The 21,043-nt window shown below is 37.4% G+C and overlaps 1 protein-coding gene across 1 annotated transcript in view; it reads right to left on the bottom strand.

Moving 5' to 3' along the window:
• HOMER1 (homer scaffold protein 1) overlaps window positions 1–21,043 on the bottom strand; it is a 94,987-nt gene that overhangs the window by 10,579 nt on the left and 63,365 nt on the right. Inside the window, exons 6-8 of the mRNA XM_052670207.1 lie at window positions 19,126–19,282; window positions 2,359–2,469; window positions 1,293–1,373 (exon numbers count right to left, since the gene is read on the bottom strand). Coding sequence (XP_052526167.1) covers window positions 1,293–1,373; window positions 2,359–2,469; window positions 19,126–19,282 — 349 coding nt within the window. The remainder of the gene's footprint in view (window positions 1–1,292; window positions 1,374–2,358; window positions 2,470–19,125; window positions 19,283–21,043) is intronic.

Consider the following 21,043-nt stretch of genomic DNA (forward strand, 5'->3'; position numbering starts at 1 on the left):
ACAAGTGGGGAAAACATAAATCAGAAGAGAAAAGAGTGTGATGAACAGATACAGACTCTAGAAACATCCATCCAGGCAACAGGTCTACTACATTAACATGTGAGATAGGCAGTCTGGGGCTATGGATGAAAACACCATTTCTCTGTGACATCACAGACATAGGGTGAAGGATTCAGAGAGGGCTGTTACTATCAAAGCCGGGGAAGTGCTGCAGTAAGCAAAGATTCAAGATCTTTTAAAAGAGCTGCATCTGGTCAGCAACAAGCTTGAACCTGAACAACAGCAACTTCTATCTCAGATCTTAAGACAGCTTTAAACTTATTTCAATAGAACCACTTAAGGAACTGATCACCTACAAAGTGACATATGGACACATACATAATAAATCTACTTGTTAACTGAAGACATCCATATGCAAAAAAAAAGCTGCAAACTTTATAATTTTTAATAAAGACAGCATTCTTTAATTCTAAGACATCTTTGACCTTTTACTAGTCTCTCATTATTCTGCTTACTGAGGACAGCTGCTTTCCAACTCATTACTTCTTGTCATGAGATCTCACACTGATACTATTACATACAAGAACAACTTCTAACTTTCATTATTATCTCTTTCTTAAGTCTCTCAGATAAGTTCCTTTTCAGATGAAAATTTCCATGCTTAGTCTAAACTCAGCAATAATTTTTAGAGTACTGGAACTGATGTATTAAAAACAATCTTCGAAGTAACATCCTAATAACATACTTTAAATAAAAAAAAAAAAGGATGGAGGAAAATGAATAAAGTACTTTCATTCTTATATGGTATAATCTTTAGGTTAAAAATGAGATTCAAGAAAGTTCCAATTCATATAATCTATTTCAAAGGATACTTATTTAATGATCACTTAGCTGCGTACAGCGCGATGGAGGTTGCGTTTAGTGTGAATTGGGTCAAGGTGTACAAGGAACAGTGATGGTCAAATTTAGCGCTTTGGATTTGGAACTATTTAATGCCTGAGTTTCCAGGTGTATCAAAATTCTGAAGTCTGAATTCAAATTCATTTCAGCTCCAGAGTTGGGTGGAGATCTGTGGTGTTCTAAAAGGAATTTGGGTCAGTTCCCTCAGGAAAAATGTAGTGTTTTATTGCAGGTGGAAATTGTGGAATAAATTCCCAAGGAGCATCCTGACCCACCACTTATAGATTGATCCAGCAGCTTCAACCAATGCAGCATAAATTGCTGATGTAATCTGCTCACCTGAAGACCATTTTGCCCTTCTATCTAAATGAAGATGATGCAGTATAGCTCACCTGTAACTTCTGGGTCAAAGAATCCCTCTGTGCCTGGAGTTCTCTGGCATTGTCAATTTCTTGTTTCAATCTTTCGATTTCCTAAAGGAGAACAAACAATCCCTTTAACAAGACATGATGTGGTTTGGCTTCAGTGCAGGTAAGTTGGCTTCTTTTTCTTCTCTGGAATAAGCTGTAGCTAAAGTACCAAAATGGGCATCTGGCTACTGCATGTTAAATAAGCCATGCTGTCAATATTCCTGAATCATAATCCTGAAGAGGCCATTCAATTGTGAATAAACAACAATAATAAGTATTTTCTTTGTTACAGAAGTCCAAGCCTCTTCTGCTTCAAAAGATTAAACAAATTTTCTCCTGGAGTATTAAAGGTTCTTGCAGTTGAAAATTGTATACTTCAAAGAATCTGGTCTTGAACAAGGCAAACAAACCATCATATGAGGCTCCTTCCACCTCTTCCCTATCCTAAAAGGGCTGATTCTCAATCATTCTGTAGCTTTTCTCTAGGACCCATGTCAGTACAGGTCTTATTCCAATCTTTTCCTTTTTCTAGGTGATGGGTCTAGAATAAGGGCAGATGCACAAGAAATATCAGTTCTGTTACTGGCTGGAGATTTGACTTGCTTTGAAAGGCTGATCTTAGGGATCATAAAAATCAGCTATATTAATAGAGCTTGAAAAACAGACTGGTCAGAAAAGAGCATTGGTCGATTTCTTGCTCCAAATCCCTCTCTCTAGAAAAAGAAAGCATGCTTATGACTGTCTTCCTTCTTACTGAGTGTTCATAGCATCAGTGTGAGGATAACTGCTCTAAAGAAACCACTTCTGCCACAATGTAGATTTATTTTTGCAAAGATCTCAGAGATACCACAAAGGAAAAAAATGATCTATGTTCAACTGCAATTACATAATAAAAAATATATTAATTTTTTTCAAATCAGCTGAACGATTATTTTAACTTGTTAACAACTGTATGAAATAACAGTGTTTACCAGTCATTGCAAGATTAATATCCAAAATTTTTAGAAATGATGTAACAGTGAATAAATAAATAAACATTAGCAAATACCTCTTCTTTCTTCTTCAGTGTAGATTCTAATTCCTGTATTGTCTGGTTTAATTCTGTTTTATGTGTGTGGACTGCATTGGCTTGACTGCTCACACACTCTAGCTCAGTCACCTGTTGAAATAATTAGTAGCAACATATACAAAATTAACTGTAACAGTTTCAAGGTACCATTACTTCTTTGCATAAATAGCTTCATTTGAAATATTATCACTCCTAGTTCTGGGTGACTTATGTGATTAAAATGAAGATATTCTTATGAAGCCTGCATAAAATTCCTCAAAAAATATTTTTGCAGAAAATGGCTACTATGTTTCCTACAATAACTTGGAAACAATAAATGTAACATGTGCAAGGCTAATTTTACATTAATTAAAAGTAATACTTACTAATTATTTTATAGAAGAAGCTTTATTACTGTTTCAGAAACAGTAATGGCTAGATGAGTAAACACAGATCTGTCCATTTAACTTAGCTCTCCATCTGACATTTTTTAACATTTCATCACCTTAATCAACTAAGCAACAATGTTCCCTCTCTTCCTAGCAAGCCAATTAACAATTCACAGCCTCATTTTCTGACACTCCTTCAAGTGTACTAGCAGACTCTCAGCTACCAATGCACAGCTGCCAACTCCTTAACTCCTCTTGGTTCAGATCACAAAGCCAACAGCTAATGGCACTTTTTGGTTTGGTTCCTCTTTATTAGCAGGCAGCATTTTCTATCTGCCCTTTGGTAAGACACCTCACAATGGTATATAACCTTTCCATCTTACTTCCTTGATTGAAGAGATGTAGATATCCTGCTACTCATAGAAACTGACAAAAAAAAATGCACCAAAGAAATAAAACAGCCTAAACAGAAAGTCTTTGTTCACAGACCTCTCAAATTATGGACAGAGAACTCTCACACCACATGTCTGCATTGGTATCTGCACCAAAACCCTGCTGTTAAATAACAAATTGTCAAAAATATGTGTAATTAATAAATTAATCACTTTTTTTTTTTTTTTCAGAATATATACACCTGTCAATTTTAGTACTTATTCTTAAATAGAGTTTCATCATCTAACTACAGAAGAAATCTGCCTCAAAAACTTCTTAGATGAAAGGATGTTTCCATGCTGCCCAATTTGGCAAGGTAAACTTGTCTCAATTTAACTTCCTAAGAAAAGCAGATCCCAGACAGTGTGCAGGTATGCTTTGGGACAATTTTCTTGCTTTGATTTTTGAGGAATGTATATCAACAGTGAATGCCAGCGAAGCCGCTGTCATGCCAGTAATTTTAGATTCTGAATTGTTTCTAGGCTTAAATTGAGATTACAGGGTGCAGGGAGAAGTAGAGAGAAAGCCAAGATTGAAATAGAAGAAAATTAAAACAAAATCCCTGTCAGCTTTTCCTTTCTGAGTCACAGGGCACGAACCTTCCCTGTTAACAGTCATGGCTAGTCTAGGTTCTCCTCCTGTAAAGCTGTAATTTGGCATTTTTGCACATCAGGTTTATAGATGCTGAGACACAAAAATTACAGCAATTCTTAGGAGGGATAAGGGAAATTAGGGAAGAGAAGATAGCCTGACAACACCCCCAACATGAATACACTAAGAATTATCTCATTTACTAGAATGGTCCCAAAAGAAATATCTGCACTCATATAGTAACAACACTCAAACAGTAACAACAGTTTATTCAGGTTTATATGCAGCTGAGCATTATGACTGCAGTCTTAGATCATTTTCTCAGTTTGCTAAAATTACATACAATTATAATATTTAGATTTTTTTCTGACTACTACCAATTGCAACTGTTACAGTGCTCACTATAACACTTACACAAACACAAATGATCAGAATGCAACACACTCACTGGGATAAACCTACATGTAAAGAGTGTCTGACTAACATGCTGTTTTACACTATTCTGTGTAAACACATCAAGAATGACAAAGTCACAGAGCAAGTTAGGCTGGAAGGGTTGTTTATTTAGTTCAGGCCCTCATTCAAATCTGGATACATTTTGAAGTCATGTTTGGTGCTAAGGGTCTTGCCCAATCAAGAACCATTCACCATTCAGTAGACCTGCCACACTTTTACACATTCCTACATTTCTGCCCTTGGCTCAGCGTAAATCCTGCCACTAATGTTTTATGTTGAGCTCTAGTTCATATTAAACTTTTGCTACAACTGCCAAACTCATCCACCACTTCCAAAATTGAACCTGTTGAACATTTTCAAGCATTTCTGCTGATGGAAGTGGTCTTTTCCCCCTACTTTGCCCTGGTGAGGCCACATTTGGAGTTCTGTGCTCAATTCTGAGCTCCTTGGATCAAGAAAGAAAGGGACCTTCTAGAAAGAGTCCAGAAAAGGCTTACAAATATGATGAAGGGCTTTGAGCACCTACCTTCGAAGAAAGACGGAGAGACCTGGGACTGTTCAGCCTGACAAAGAGTAGACTAAGGAGGTATCTTCTCAACACTCAAAATTTAAAGAGTGGGAGGAAAGTGGGAGGAATGGGGCCCGGTTGTTTTTGGTGATGCCCAGTGACAGAACAAGGAGCAATGAGCACAAACTGAAACACACTAAGTTCTAACTGAGCACGAGGAAAAATTCCTTCATTTTGAGGATTGCAGAACACTGGAACAACTGCCCAGAAAGCAGTTGCGGAGCCGCGCTCTCTGCAGATACTCAAAACCTGCCTGTCTGTTTTCCAGTCTGCTTCCAATCTGTATACAATCAACTTTAGCAGAGAGGTTGGACTAGATGATCTTCAGAAATCCTTTCCAAACGGTATGATTCTGTGATTCTGTAAATGCTCATTTACACACACAGCAGGAGAGACAGAAGAAAACTCAGTCCCCAAATTACCTTCTTAGTGCTCCAGAAGCAAGGGTGCATAAGTGTCTCCCAGGAGCTGGTGGGGGTGAAATGTTACTGTTCTTGGCTGCCTACATTGCTGCCAGCTGGAAATGCCGCCTGGAAAAGACCATTTATGGCCACATGGCTCAGGTGAACACTTCTCAGTGTGCTCTGGGCAACTCGAGACATGTTCTGAAATCACTTCAGCAAACACAGCTGATTTTGCTTGAGTGAGTAGAGTTTGCCACATAGATCTTCTTGCCAACTGTCAGGCACTCCCAGAAGGCAATTAATTACCCATACTAAAGGGACTGTGATGTGAACTCTAGTCCAGCTTTTCCCTGGGCAAAAACACATTTCTGTGATTCTGTGATTTCTTACTGCTTAAGAAAATAACGCTTAAGAAAATTACTGCTTAAGAAAATAAGAAAATAAGAAAATAACGCATTGTTTAACTGTTCTGTTTAATGTTTGTTGAAAAAACAGTAACAACAACAACAAAACAGGACAATTAGAAGGAGATGGTTACTTTAATCAGTCTTATTTAAATGTCTATTCCTATACAAATCTGAAAAGATGTCAAATATTTCCATGATGCTCTCTCCCTCAATGTACCTTTACATTAAAAAATCATTTTATGACCTTTTAAAACATCTGTAGAGTAAGATGGGTTGGAAAACTGCGCAACATAAAGCATATGTGATTGAAAACATAAGTAACAAAAGATAAAGCTCTAGGCAAAAACTGGATAACATTTACTTGCTCAGTTCCCTTGTTTCAAATTGAATTATTTTCCTCGTGATCATTGGTCCAAAAAAACATTAAAAATAACTATTTAAGCATTATGCACAGAGGGAGGCAAAGAAGAATGGTAAAACATTTTAGTCTGACCCTCCCAACTGCTATTTTCAGGGACATCTTACCTATTTTTTTCATATTTAAGAGCAAGGTACAATCAATCATTCAAATTTTTGCACAGTAACATTTAGCAACATTAACCAATTTATTAAAACTCATTTCTGGTATAGAATTCTGACTGTATTCTGAATTCTGACAAAGACTTAAAAAAAAAAAAAAACTTTGAACAATAACAGATTAAACAAAATTCTTTCTGCCACTATAAGACTGAATAACTGAAAAAAGTCAAAATTGTGACTTCCTAATTGAGACTTAAAAAAAAAAAAAAAGGAACATTGCTCTTACCCCTACTTCTGTACTTTACATTATCACCAAGGTAATCACAGCTCATGAAGAAAGAAGGTCTGAAAGGGCTATTTGGTGACTACTTCATAGGATAGTTTTTTATTATATGAAAATTATTATACCTAAATGCATAGTTTAATGAGAAATACACTAGCTCAAATAAGACAGAAACACAACTGTTCTGATAGATTCTTTTCTGCAGAAGACATTCAAGATTTTTCCAGGGATTTTGATCTAGGGTCAACAGCTTATAAACAGAGAACACCAGGCACAAGTTTTCATCATAGTGTTCAGCTGTTCGCAAGACAGAAGTGAGGCCGTGTAACAGAAGGGGAACAGATTTTATGTGAGCTCAAGACAGTGTCTGCACAAAGCTACTCCAAGGAAGCAAACCAAATCAAAGCGCTAAGAAACCAAGTGAAGAGACTGTGTCAAATCTCAAAACAGACATCTGGTTAACTGCTGAAGGTTTTGATCACTCCAGGCGAAGAAGTGGGGATTACAGGAATATCTGAAGAGGCCATCCTCGCAAAGCTCATCTTTTTTCAAACCACTTTCTGGAGATAGCCATGTACTCTTCTGATCTCCATCAACAGAAGTTTTTATTCAGGATCTTACAGTTAGAAGCAATAGGTCATTAACTTGTTCTTAAACTTCACAGAAATTATTTCAACTATTACAGAAAAATAGAGAAAGACAGCTTAAGGTAAATTTTCAGTGTTGCTTTAGTTTGTTCAGTGGATACTCTCACAGTCTTTAATCTGCTTTCTAATGATGTTTTTGTCATTTGTATTTATTGTGGAACACAATATCCAAGATCTACTAGCCCAGGCTATAGTGCAGAACAGCAGAATATTCATGTGTAGTTTAAGTATTCCTTATGTTTTTTTAGCCAGCTGAGTTACATCTCTTAATGGATCGTAACTGCAACTCTGATAATATTATTCCATCAATAATTGAAGATGAGCTTCCTACAAAGAAAAACTTCTCCACAATGAGAAGAAAAATGATACTGTGTGTCTCAGCAATACTTGGAAGAACAGTTTCACCTAATTTTTGCACAAGAAGTTTCTCAGTTCTTCATGGTGGACAGTAAGATGGAGAACAACATGCAAACAAGCCAATCATAAAGAACAATCTTGTACAGCTTTCAAGAATAAAAACTCTGGGAAGATTTTTGGATCTAAGAAATGTGAAAAAGCAGAAAACAAGGAAAATTGCATGTCAGGGTAGATGCTGAAAGAAAAAAAAAAGTGAAGTATTATTAAGATAGATTGTTTCTGACATCAGATTTACTCTTGTCATTTTCCAAGATTTACCCATAGATTAAATGAGAACCTGGGGGAAGAAGGAATTTTTGGGAATTAACAACAATCTATTATTTTTCTTCAATTGATAAATCAATTAAAGATTTTGCTGAAAAAGACACATTTTTGTCTTTGGGCACTGAAGCCTCAAGCCATGAAAATATCAGAATGTTTTCCACTGTTCATTTCTGCAAAGTGAAAGAAAAACAATCCATCATTTGCTTGGTTTTTGTGAAGAAAGTAATGAAACGGCAGTAGGAAAATCTGAAAATATAGGAACTGTACTCAATGCTCTGAGCATCAGCCATTAATTGTTTTTTCAACTGATAATTCTGATAATAACTTCTTGGGACATCTCTTTGTCTGCAATCCAAGTAGCAAGTATTTTTTCCAGCTATCTGACCGTTTCATTAAACACATGCAATAGCAAACATGGTACAGATAGGTCATCTTTAATCCTGAGGACTTCAAGTCCTATAATTTCCTTATTCTGCAGTAAAGTTTTGGAATGATGACAAAGAAGCAGACGATGGGCCTTTAAGTGAAAGCATTTTTTTAAACCTTCCCAGACTGACAGCAGTTACTTTTCTAGCATTTCACATTAAGAATAAGTGAATCGCCTTTATTTAAAGGGAATTCAAATTTAAGAAATTTGAAGCATTCAACAAAGATTGAATCTTGATAAAGACTATACGTGGACTATTAGTATTAGGAATTACTCATAAAATGGACCTGAGAGTATGTGCTAGCCAACAAAAGCCAATAAGAAAAGCAATATGAAATTTAGGATAGTTGAAATAGGCTTGGGGGAGCAAAAATGTGTATCTGACAGGAAAACACATACTTGAAAGAAAATGTTTGGCATTTCTCCTTTACTTATCTCCCAGTATCACACAAAGATGGCCACTCTTCACAAGGCTTTTCTCAACCATTTTTAAAATACCACTCTGGATTTCTTTATATTAGAAACTAGTTCCACTGTGAGCTAACAGACCTTAAGCACATAATTATTGCCTCTTCTAAATCAGAAACTCTTCTTTTAGAAACGTATTATAATTTCAAAAATTAAAAGTAAAGTTTCTGTTTTCCCACATACCTTCTAGAAACTTGAGTATAACAGTTGTAAAAATCAGCTTTTTCAGACCTTACTATGTTGTTTCTAACTTTTTAATATTCCTCAGAACACCTCTGTTGAACATTTGGTCAATATTTAACATCATTAAACGTAACTTAGACAAGAGCTACCTTACTATTTTTTTTCTTTTTCAAGACTTTAAAGCACGACAAGAATTTGACTGCAATTCCAGATTAATAGAACATATATGAAAAAGTACTGATTTGTCTATTTTCTGTGCACTCACAACTCATCAAGTGGTACACTCATCTGTTTCAATCAAATGCATTAAAAAATGCTAGCAAAATGGTAATCCCACTATATCAATTAAATAGCAAAGCTAACCATACTTACCCTTCAAAATGCTTATCTATGTACTTTATAAACAAATGGCGCCATATGTGAATTAAATTAATTTAGGAAGGAAGTTAACTTGAACATTTTTTTTTCTTTAATCAATCATTCTAAATTGAAATCTAATGTAAGGTCAGGCTGTTCTTTAGTAAGAGGAGGAACACATTCTTGAAGGGAGAATGACAAGAAAAAGTCATCTCAGAAAAAAAGGTTGTTCTGTCAGTATTTTTTTTTTTTTTTTTAATTAAAATTCCATTGATCAGTTTCTTGTTAACAAACTTTCTGTCACCTTATTTCATATTTCCAATTTTAGGAAATTTCCTTCCTCACTCACATAAGACCAAACAGCCACAGTAACCTCACACTGGTGCTAATAAATGAACGCTGACTTCTCAGCGGGTGAGAAGTCCAGAATATCAGCTATGAATCAGCAAGCAGTCACACATCTGCATGTTGAAAATTGAATCTTGGCTATTCAGTTATTAATGCAGATGATGAAAATGAAGAGGTTACTGATAAGGGTCTGTAAAGATGGTTTATATGGAGTCCCGTTCTTCTTTAAAGATAGTTAATAGCACATTTTAAAGAATCCTGTTTTCTTTAAGTAGCATAGAAATGGCCCAGTAAAATGGTGGTATTAATGTATGCTCATGCATTTGTTCAGTGTCCACTTTAAAATTTCCTTTAATAATAGTGAATCACAGAATCACAGAATTGTAGGGGTTGGAAGGGACCTCCAGAGATCATCGAGTCCAACCCCCTGCCAAAGCAGGTTCCCTACAGCAGGTCGCACAGGTAGGCATCCAGGCAGGTCTGGAACATCTCCAGAGAAGGAGACTCCACCACCTCCCTGGGCAGCCTGTTCCAGTGCTCCGTCACCTCACTGTAAAGAAGTTCTTGTGTACATTTGTGCAGAACTTCCTATGCTGCAGCTTATGTCCATTTCCCCTTGTCCTGTCTCCACTCACCACTGAAAAGAGACTGGCCTCACCACTATGAAATCAAGGTCCATTATTTGTCAGGTGCTCTTGATGACTGCATAAATCTTATTCATACTCATTTCACTCACTGGATGAGAGAACCAGAATATAATAAGATAACCACATCTTATTTCCTAAGAAATTTTGGAAAAATGACAATCTAGAATTCAGGAATTTACCTCTCTGTTCTTTTAGGAATACCCAAGAACTCAATCACTTTCCTTCATGATGGTATTAGAGGTTTCTTTTCCTGCAGATGAATGGTCTTCAAGGATTATAACATTCTTAGTATGAAGTGGTGTTATTAGACTGTGTCATTGCCCAGTGCCATAAGATGATTTACTTTAGCAGCCAGCATGCAAGAAATGCATAGGTTCCATTTTTTACTTAACAAAGGCGAAACTTTGGGTTACTTTCCATAATTCATATCACCATTCAATCCTCTCCTTTCTATGATACCAAGATTAATAATATATCAATGCTATCTTATTTGTCTCAAGTAGCTACTTCAGATTTATTTATTTTTTGTTACAAAGCTGTTCTAAGCTAATGAGCCCTTTTGACTTCAAAAAGCTACACAGGATGTGTAGGAGTGCTCCCCAGCCCTGTTTAAGGGAAATCTCTATTCTTCTGCTTCTGAGCAGATTAGAGAACAGGAAGTTCAGAACTCTCAGTTCTAGCTCTTGACTGTGTTAAGCTCCTGACTGGCATCATATCTTCTCAAAATTATTATCTATTTATTAGAAGGAAAAACCCATACAAGAATTTAGTGAACTTTTGAAAAATATATCTGACAAAATACCAATATACAATATTTCTGACTTAAGCTCATAACATATCAGAAGAGAACGCAAAGCTTTAATTTATTGAGACCTTTACGCTCAGTCACACTGAATCTGTTCTATTTCTCCTCAGCTCCAGGCATTATTAATGCAGAAAACAAACAGGAGAAAGAAGATAAAAGCCTCAGAGGAAGCAAATAAATGTGGTTTAATGTGAGAAACTGAATTGATAGATGAGAAAATCAGGAAAAAAATACTAAATGATTTTTTTTATACCATCAAAATCAAATACAGAGACATAGTTTTGTCTCTATATTTTAGAAAGTGTAAACTGTGATACAAAGAAAAACCATTTTAGTCAAATTTAAAGCAGTTACAGAATAAAAAATCATAGAATCATAGAATCATAGAATTGCAAGAATTGAAACTACCTGCAAGATCATCTAGTCCAACCATCCTCCCACTACCACTGCTACCACAAGCTATTAAACCATATCTTGTAGCTCCTCATCCAGACACCTGTTGAACACTGCCATGGCAACTTCACCACCTCCCTGGGCAGCCATTCCAGTACCTGACCACTCTCTGAGAGAAAAACTACTTCCTTATGTCTACCCTAAAACTCCTCTGGTACAATTTGCAGCCATTTCCTCAGGTCCTGTTTGTTGCCTGGGAGAAGAGGCCAGACCCCTCCTCATAACAACCTCCCTTCAAGAAGCTGTAGAGTTGTGAGGTTTAAAGTAATTTGAAACATCTTAAAAAGCAAAGCTTGCAATGAGTACTGTATGAGAGTCGGAAGCTCTGCAGACAGACCTGGACAGGATGAACTGATGGGCCGCATTCAATTGTATGGCATTCAATAAGGCTAAATGCCACGTCATAACATATCTACGTAGCAGCATAGGCTTGGGGAAAAGTGGATTCAAAGCTGTCCAGCAAGCACCCAGAGGTGTTGGTCAACAGCTGGCTGAACACAAGCCAGCAGTGCACCCAGGTGGTCAAGAAGGCCAGTGGTATTCTGTATCAGAAACAGAATGCCTAACAGGCATAGGGAAGTGTCCCACTGTAATTGGCAGTGGGGAGGCCACATCTGGAGAACTGTGTTCAGTTTTGGGCCTCTCACTACAAGGATATATAATCACTGGAATGTATTCAGGGAAGAGCAATAAAGCTGATGAAGGGACCACAGAAATACGAAAGAGGAGCAGCAGAGGGAACTGAGATTGAGTCTGGAGAAAAGGAGGCTCAAGGGAGAATTCTTTGCTGTTTACAAATTCTGAAAGAGGTTGCTGCAAGGCAGATGTCCGTCTCTTTTCTCAGGTAACAAGTTAGGACGCAAGGAAGTGGCCATAACAAGTTGTGCCATGGGAGGTCTGGATTGGACAACGGGAAAAATTCCTTCACAGAGGTGGTGGCCAACCATGGGACTGGGTTGCCCAGGGAAGTGGTGGAGTTCTCATTCCTCAACGTAGTTAAGAGGCATTTGGATGTAGCCCTAACAGATAAGATTTAGTGGTGAGACTCAGTAGGTAAGTTAATGGTTTGGCATGGTGATCTTGAAGGACTTTTCCAACTCCTATGATTCTTTGAACCAAAAGATTCATTTTATCACAGTGAATGAGAATAACAGAAACTATGAGTGAGATATAAAGTAAAACAAAAGGATGTAAGTAAATTATCACAAACTTGAAACTGATGAAAAAGGTACATAAGATCTTCCTATAATAAATAGTATTAGCAACAAAAAGACTTTATTTATATAAAAAGGCAACTATTTATGTAAATAAGGCTATCTATAAGGCTATTTATATAAAGAGAAATCTAACAACAGAAATGATAACATAAAATTTACTGATATATATTTACTAATATACACTGCATTACTTCCCCCCACCACACTCAACAGAGGATATGAGTCTGCTGTGTCTTGCAGATAGATGACTCAGGCACCAAACCTAAAGCCACAATCGAATTATATATAAACCACAAAATATAATATTAAATTGCACTGAACACAGCAGCTAGAGCTGGAAGTACAGTTCTTAATTTTGGAAGCTGGTTTATTCTGTACAAAACTGTGACCTTTATAAATGAGCATATCTATCTAATGCATGGAGATGTACTCACATCTTTCTTCTCCAGCAGGAAAGATTATGTAATAGCCATCTTGGGCATATAAAACAACAACTACATTGCAGCTAAACACGCAAACTAATTTCCAAAATTTTCTTTCTCCTTGAAGTAAATTTTTCTGTAAGTATTTCTATAAATCATTTATTCACTCATTTTCAACACAGTTCCTTTATGATCAAATAGCATTTGACTTTTGAATTGGTATCATGTACAAGTTTCAGCATGGCCAACTCCAACTAGATATTTTCCATTTCCCAGGACTTGAATCATGGTCCTGAATAATCTGTTCAATCCTAGAGCTGGGTCTAACTTCAAAGTTGGCCATGCTTTCAGTGTGGAGTTGGTCAAGGTAAGTTGCAAGTTCCCTTCCATGTAAAATGATTTTGTGATACTGTGAAACAAAGATGGATTTTGTCTCATTTGACTAAAAGCATTTGTAGAGGACTATCTAGATGATTATCTTATGGAGATGGACCAGCACTTACAGAAGCAAATTCACAGACTCTACTAGTAAGTTTTCTTACACTAGTACACTTACTTACATTTTTGCTTCTATACGGATTATATATATAAAAAACCATCACCATCTTAGACATGGTATGTAACTTTTATAACGTCAGGGGAGATGGATTCCACAGCTTAACAGATAAATAGCAGACACATGTACAGACTGGGAGAATAGAGCAAATTCCTGCCAAAAAGGAATTAGAAGCACAGGTGGATTGTAACCTGGACATGAGCCAGCAACGTGCCCTTGCAGCCCAGAAAGCCAACCAGATCCTGAGCTGCATTAAAAGAAGCATCAGTAAGGCGAAGGAGGTGATCCCGCCCTTCTACTCTGTGCTGGTGAGGCTTCCCCTGGAGTGCTGCATCCAGGTGTGGAATCCTCAGTACAGGAGAGACACTGACCTGTTGGACAGTGTCCAGATGAGGGCCACAAAAATGATCCAAGAGATGGAATACCTTCTCTGTGAGGAAGGCTGAGAGCACTGGGGCTGTTCAGTCTCGAGAAGGCTCTAGGGAGACCTGAGTGTGGCCTTTCAGTATCGAAAGGAAGGATATAAGAAAGAAGGGAACAGACTCTTTAGCAGGGTCTGTGCTGATAGGACAATGGGAAATGGTTTCAAACTAAAAGAGGGGAGATTTAGATTGGATATAAGGAAAAAAATTTTTTACACCAAGAGTAGTGAAACACTAGAACAGATTGTCCAGAGAGGTGATGGATGTTGGATCCTTAGAGACATTCAAAGCCAGGTTGGGCTGGGTTCTGAGCAACCTGACCTAGCTGTAGATGTCCCTGTTCACTGCAGAAGAGTTGTACTAGATGATTCTTAATGTTCCTTCCAATTATAGGGATTCTATGATTCTTTGGTAAGAACTCACTGAGAACAAGACTTGTGGGTTCTAGTGGACAAAAAGCTGGACATGAGCCAGCAGCACGCACTTGCAGCCTGGAAGGCCAACTGCATCCTGGGCTGCAGCAAAAGAGGGGTGGCCAGCAGGAATAGGGAGGTTGTTGTCCCACTCTGCCGTCATGAGGCCCCATTTGGAATACTGCATGCAGACCTGGGGCCCCCAGCACAAGAAAGATGTGGAGCTGTTGGAGCAGGCCCAGAAAATCGGAGGGCTGGAGCACCTCTTCTAAGATAATAGGCTGAAGCAGCAGGAGTTTGTTCAGAATGAAGAGAAGGCTGTGGGGAGATCTCATTGTGGCCTTCCAGTACTTGAAGGGGATTTAGAAGAAAGCTGTGGAGAGACACTCTGTCACAGTGTGTAATGACAGGTGTAACAGCTTTAAGCTAAAAGAGGAGAGATTTAGGTTAGAGGTTAGGAAGAAATTGGAACTGGATGAGCCTTAAGGTCTCTTCCCACCCGAGCCATTCTGTAATTCCATAATTCTACGATAAACCAAACAGAATGACTATAGCATACAGTTTCATAACACTCCTTGCTACTGAATGTATCATAGCCAACAGTATCCAGATGCAGCATTTCACAAGCACATTTTCTGTACGTGCAATGGAGAAATATCTGTATCGCAATTTCTTTCTGAAATAGAGCACTATTTCAAATTGAAAGATCAGTTTCCAACATGTGGGATAGAACAGCATTTGTATTATGCTGTACAGGTAATGAATTGAGATGATCGATGCACACTTTAGCCTAGAGAGTTTGATTTACAGTGTTAGCCAAGCCTGTACTTCTCTTAAAGCAATTCCAATACAGATCAGTTCTCCTGATGAACTATCCTGTAATAATTTACACACACCTGAGAGCCATAAGCACAGAGATATGCAAGACATCAGTAAGCCTGGTGGTCAACAATTATAGGAAACTTTAATACAAGCATGTAGATGATGACTGTAAGGGCACAGTGTAGATGATCCCATCTTACAGCATTTTATTTTTCTTCAGAAATACAAAATAAGTGCAGGAAGTTTGTCTGGCAGAGGTTACAATGATTACAAATAATCATCTATTAATGAATGTAGCTAATAGTGATTGCCAATAGTAGGACAGCAATATGAAGAAAAAAGGGATCATCTGTCATCACAACTTGCTCATCTTGTCTCACGGGTCTCTCAGCTGTGGGCAGGAAATTCAGTTATTGTTGTTCTGTTTTACTTTTTTAATCTTTGTTGGATCAGAACTGCACTGTCTCCTCTTTGCCTGAAGTTATTAATACATATTATTATGAAGAATGCCACTGCATTATGTCTATATTTTAGCAAAAAGTTATTCACTGTAAAACCTATCTAGTGGTCAAATCTACATGAACTTCTGTAGTGTAGTAATCATGATATAAGTTTATAATCTACATAAATTTATCAGCTATGATTATTATCTTTCATTCACAAAACTGAACCGTAGGTTAGAGCTTCCACCATTCCAAAGGGGATGCTTAAATGAGACAATTGAAAGCCTCCATACAAACATATATTGAGCTTGTGCCTCAATAGAATCTTTCTGAAGTAAAGCAATTTTGCCATCATCTGCCAATCTCTTGAATTGAAAATAATCTGCAAAAAAAAGCACCAGTTTTAATTACACTTCATGCATTTCATCTAGACAGATTAACACATGCAGTTAGGGTCTATTGCAAAATGTTATTCTTCCCGATTCTTCCCAACTCATTTAGCTGGGATTGCAAGATTCTCGTTTCAAGTCAGTCCAGATATAGGACATTTTCAACAGCCTGATACTTGCTATGGTTTCCCAGGTCATAACCTGTTCCATGATTGTTCCCTAATGTGACCTTCAATCTTAGCTGTTAGCAAACACTAGGTGAGATGACGCTAAGAAAAAGCAGCATGGAAGGCAGAACAGGGTGGAGGACCCATGGACAGACTCCATAATCTTTGCAGGGATGGGGACACAGTGATACTATTGGAACTGATAAGCTGCATTGTTGTAGTGAGCCAGCCATGAACCAGCAGTTTTCCACCTTTCTGTTTGACTAAAGTCACTCAAGCTCCATCTTAAAGTAAGAAAATAGTATACAAATGCCTAAGAGAAGAGAAATGGAAGGGAAGATACCACTGCTGACTTCCAAGATCAGTCAATGGGCTGAGCTTCCCTTCCTCCCCATAGGGACACCTATTGGATAACACTTGCAAACAGAGTTGTGCAGAGTGCTGCCCATGGGAAACTTAGGAATATGTTGTACAGAGTCATTCCCTAATTTAATGCATTTGCAGTTGGAATCATTATTCTTATTTTCAGTCAACCTCACGTGCTTTGCACACAGCTCACTTACCAACAGCAATCCAAAATAACCTGTACTCCTGTTCCTTTAATAAGCTGCACTGTTCACTAATCCAGCCATGAGAGTTCTCATTGAATGCTGACAAATTCCTTAAGGGTAATTGTGAGAGCCCATTTGAACATGACTAGATGAATTGGTCAGTGCGCTACTTGTGAATCCATAATTGTGATAATGCTCTACTGAACGTGATCAGACTTAGAGTGTTGAATTGGACGTCATCCAGAATCTAAGCCTAGCCACCCCTACACTCTGATATCGGAGTACAAGCTGGAATACAAATGGGGTTATTTTCTGCCAGACTTCTCAGTGACTAGTACTGGAAGCCTTCAGTGGACAGGTTCAGTGCAGGTCTGAGAGAAACTTTTGCAATTTGGCTAACTACAGTTTCCATATCTTATTTTGTCCAATAGAGTTCACCATATAAAATCAAATTAAAAGTCCGCTGTGTTTGTACTTGACCTTTCCCATCTGTCAGTTTATTCCAGAATACTGTTTTCATGCACAAAAGCATACAGAATCACAGAATGGCCTGGGTTGAAGAAGACCACAATCATCTAGTTTTTACTTTCCTGCTCGCCAACCACCAGACCAGGCTGCCCACAGCCACATCCAGCCTGACCCTGAATGTCTCCAGTCTTTCTGGGCAACCTATTCCAGCGCATCACCACCCTCTGTGTGAAAAACTTCCTCCTAATATCAACCTAAACCCCTCATTTCTCAGTTTAAAACCACTCCCCCTTGTCCTGTCATTATCTACCCTTGTAAACAGTTGTTCTTCCTCCTGTTTATACGCCTCCTGTAAGTAATGGAAGGCCACAATGGAGATCTCCCCAGAATCTTCTCTTCTCCAAGCTGAACAAGCTCAGTTCCATCTGTCTTAATTTCAACTGGGATGGAATTGTTTACTTCAAAGTGTTTGGTATGATGCTATGTTTTGTTTCTAGGAGAAAAACAATGTTGATAACACACCAATGATTACAGTAGCCTGCTAACCAGTGTTGCATAGAGCCAAGGCCACTCTCAGCAAAGAGTCCAAGGAGCTGGGAAGGAACAGAATCAGGACAGCTGTCTTAAACTTGCCATATGATATACTATATAACATCAAGTGGAAGGAGTTCTGAAGGGGGTGTCAGTTCATCTTGTTCTCTTCTGCTGACAGTGGGGCTAGCTGAGAATCAGTCAGGGAATAGTGAGCAATTACTTATGCATCACTTATTATAATATATATACATACACATATACATTTGTCATAATTATTATCTTTTTCTCTATCTTAATAAATCGTTTTATCTCAACCCACAGATTCTACTTCATCTTTTTCTATTCTCTCCCCATCCTGCTAGGAAGCAGACGAGTGAGTGAGAAGCCCAGCGACTTGCTGGATTAAATCACAACAAGGTCCTTTGTTTTGTTCGTTTGTTTGTTTGTTTTCCTTAAGTTAATTTCCTGATAATAACAAAACTATAATAAATTTCCCAAAGTACATCTTTCCTCCATATATGTCTTATGGCTGCCTTCACTCTGCACAGAAATATGTCTTAAGCTACAATTACAAATTCATGTGGATAAAACAGAATGATTTATAACAATATATTAAATATTACATAGGAAAAGAGAAGAGAAATTGTATACTTATATTCACAGCGCAGCTTTCAATGTTGCATATTCTTTATTCCTCCCAGAAGAGTGTTACTCTTACCTGCACTAAGCTCTAACTTCTGGTTTGTCAAAAGACTTCTGTGAAAGTAGAGAATGGGATCCTGTCCCTTTTGTATGCATGCAGGAGCAGATCTTTAATTGCACATTGTGAGCTTGATCCTATGCTCACTTTTCTTTGGGTGCAAGGACAAAAGGAAGCTGTTCTGCTTCAGCACCTCTGGAAACTACAAAAGGATTTCTTTAACTTACAGATCTGATGTCACATTTCTATGGGCTTAAAGGCAAGAGGACGCTGAATGTAATGACTCCATAGCACTCTATGGAGAAGGCCCTGAAACAAATATGATGCAGCTGACATAAAATGAAGATTGAATGCTGGCAAGAATGTTCTATGGTTCACAGCTTAGGTAACTTTTGCTGCAAAAAAATCCTCTACAGAAAAGGAACTGATAAAAAAGAACTTCCTGAGAAACACCTTGTGCTTTAAAGTGGTCATTATTGTCTGAGTCAAAGATTTAGGTAAATCTTCAACATTATGCTTATTTGTTCTATTTCAATATGAGTAAATATATTCACCAGTAGTTCCGTCTCACTGACTCTGGCTGTGTGACTTGACTTACGCGCTTATGAAGACGTTCTGCTTCCTCCTGATATGCAGCAAGCTGTTGTTTCCATTGTTTTACATTGGCAGTGGACTCCAGCAGGGCTGCTGTGAGCTTAGCATTATTACCCTTGAGCGTGGCCAGTTCTGCCTCCCAGTGCTTGCTGATTGTCGAACTGCAAGAACAGAATGAGAATCCTCAGACACCTCTATGACTAAATGTTCAAATGAGAATGCAAGTGCTCAAATATCCAAGCTTTAAATGCAGAAAATAGTCATCAACAGAATTCTTAATATAAATATGTAATTACTGAAAAACAACCTCTAATCTCCCAGCTCAACAGTTATTTTGTTTTAATAAAATGTTAAGGATGATGAAATACACATCAAGTTCCCAAATGCAACACCTCGCAATTTTACCATATGCATATGATTAGTCGTCATTTTAACATATATGTATTAAGTGCTTTTTCAACCTATTCCTTAATGAAAGATATTGTAGAAAGAGATCTGTTACAAAAGAAATAATGTAGTGCTTTGGAACTACAGCTTAGTAGCCCTAATGCAAGCCTTCTGTGACTGACATATACTTTATACTTCCTTTTTTAAAATTAATTTATAATTAAAGTTCGAAGATCTTATATTTCAACATCATAATAGTGTTAATTATTCTTCAGTAATATTGGCAAAGAAGCTAAAGATCAAGAACCACAGAGATTTTTTCCATTACTGCAAATTGGATTCTGGTGGTGGGGTTTATTGAGCAGTTTATGGAGGAACAATTCTTGCCTATAGTTTAGTTATTATCTGAGCAAATATAGGTCTTTAGTTTTCAAAGATAGTTAGTCATCCATCATCTGTAGACTCCATCCTTATACTGAGTATGCAAAGGAAAAAAAAATGTCAGACCTATCAGGTGAATGTATTAGTATTCAAACAGGTCATCATTGTTTACTTTTATAAAGACAGCAGCATATGAGGTGCACACCTACATGGAACATACAGAGAGAAAATAATTCCTTTTGTCTAATCAGGTTACTGTTAAAAGCACCATTGAAAACCAATGATTTGTAACTTCGGTCAAAATGACTTTGCATTTAAGGTGAATTATGAGTAATTATTATAATCTATTTCTCATTATTATAATGCAATATGTTTAATTATATTTTGCATTTAAATTTATAGGTTTATCTGAACTTTGCATATAGAAGCAATGAAACATTCTGCCACCATTTTACCCACTAGGTTCCTTTTTTTGCAATTGCATATGCATAGCCTGTCCCACAAAAGCATGTTTCAGAAACATGATAATTCTTAGAGAACTTCCTGAGGTATTCAAAGCCAGCCAGTCATCAAGTAATATTCCTTATCCATTCAGATCACATTTACTGTTTCACTAACATGGGATGTCTGATTCTTCCATGCTCCAGCATTTTCTTCCAAGTATACTGTGACATCCCCGTGAGCAGGAATACAAGTTCTTTCAGAAGATGAACGTGGGTTCTTTCAAATTGTTCTAGCATTGCATGAACTATTCAACTAATTAGAAGTTTGCCACCAAAAATTTTAAATTTTAAATGACTAAACTAATAATCCCATTTCATCAGGGAACACTGACTCACATATTAAAGAAGATGAGAACAAATTTTTGAAGCAATGTCTATGCTTCTGTTTCTCTTATCAAATTTTCATCTACAATAGCACATCATATCAACAAATTCTGTGAAAATTCTAGTTCATCATCACATTCCCATTTCTTTCTGGATGCTCTGATCTTGCAAACAAATGACCACACCAACAGGTTCATGCAATTGGCTATATTCAATAGCTCCAATACAGCAGGACAAGTAGCAAACTGTGTGTGACACCATTCCTGCTTACAAAATGTATCATAATACTCATCTTTCCTCAAGAAGAATTACACACACACACAAGAC

This window comes from Tympanuchus pallidicinctus, unplaced genomic scaffold (assembly GCF_026119805.1).
Source record: "Tympanuchus pallidicinctus isolate F22 unplaced genomic scaffold, pur_lepc_1.0 scaffold9, whole genome shotgun sequence".
Taxonomy (NCBI): domain Eukaryota; kingdom Metazoa; phylum Chordata; class Aves; order Galliformes; family Phasianidae; genus Tympanuchus; species Tympanuchus pallidicinctus.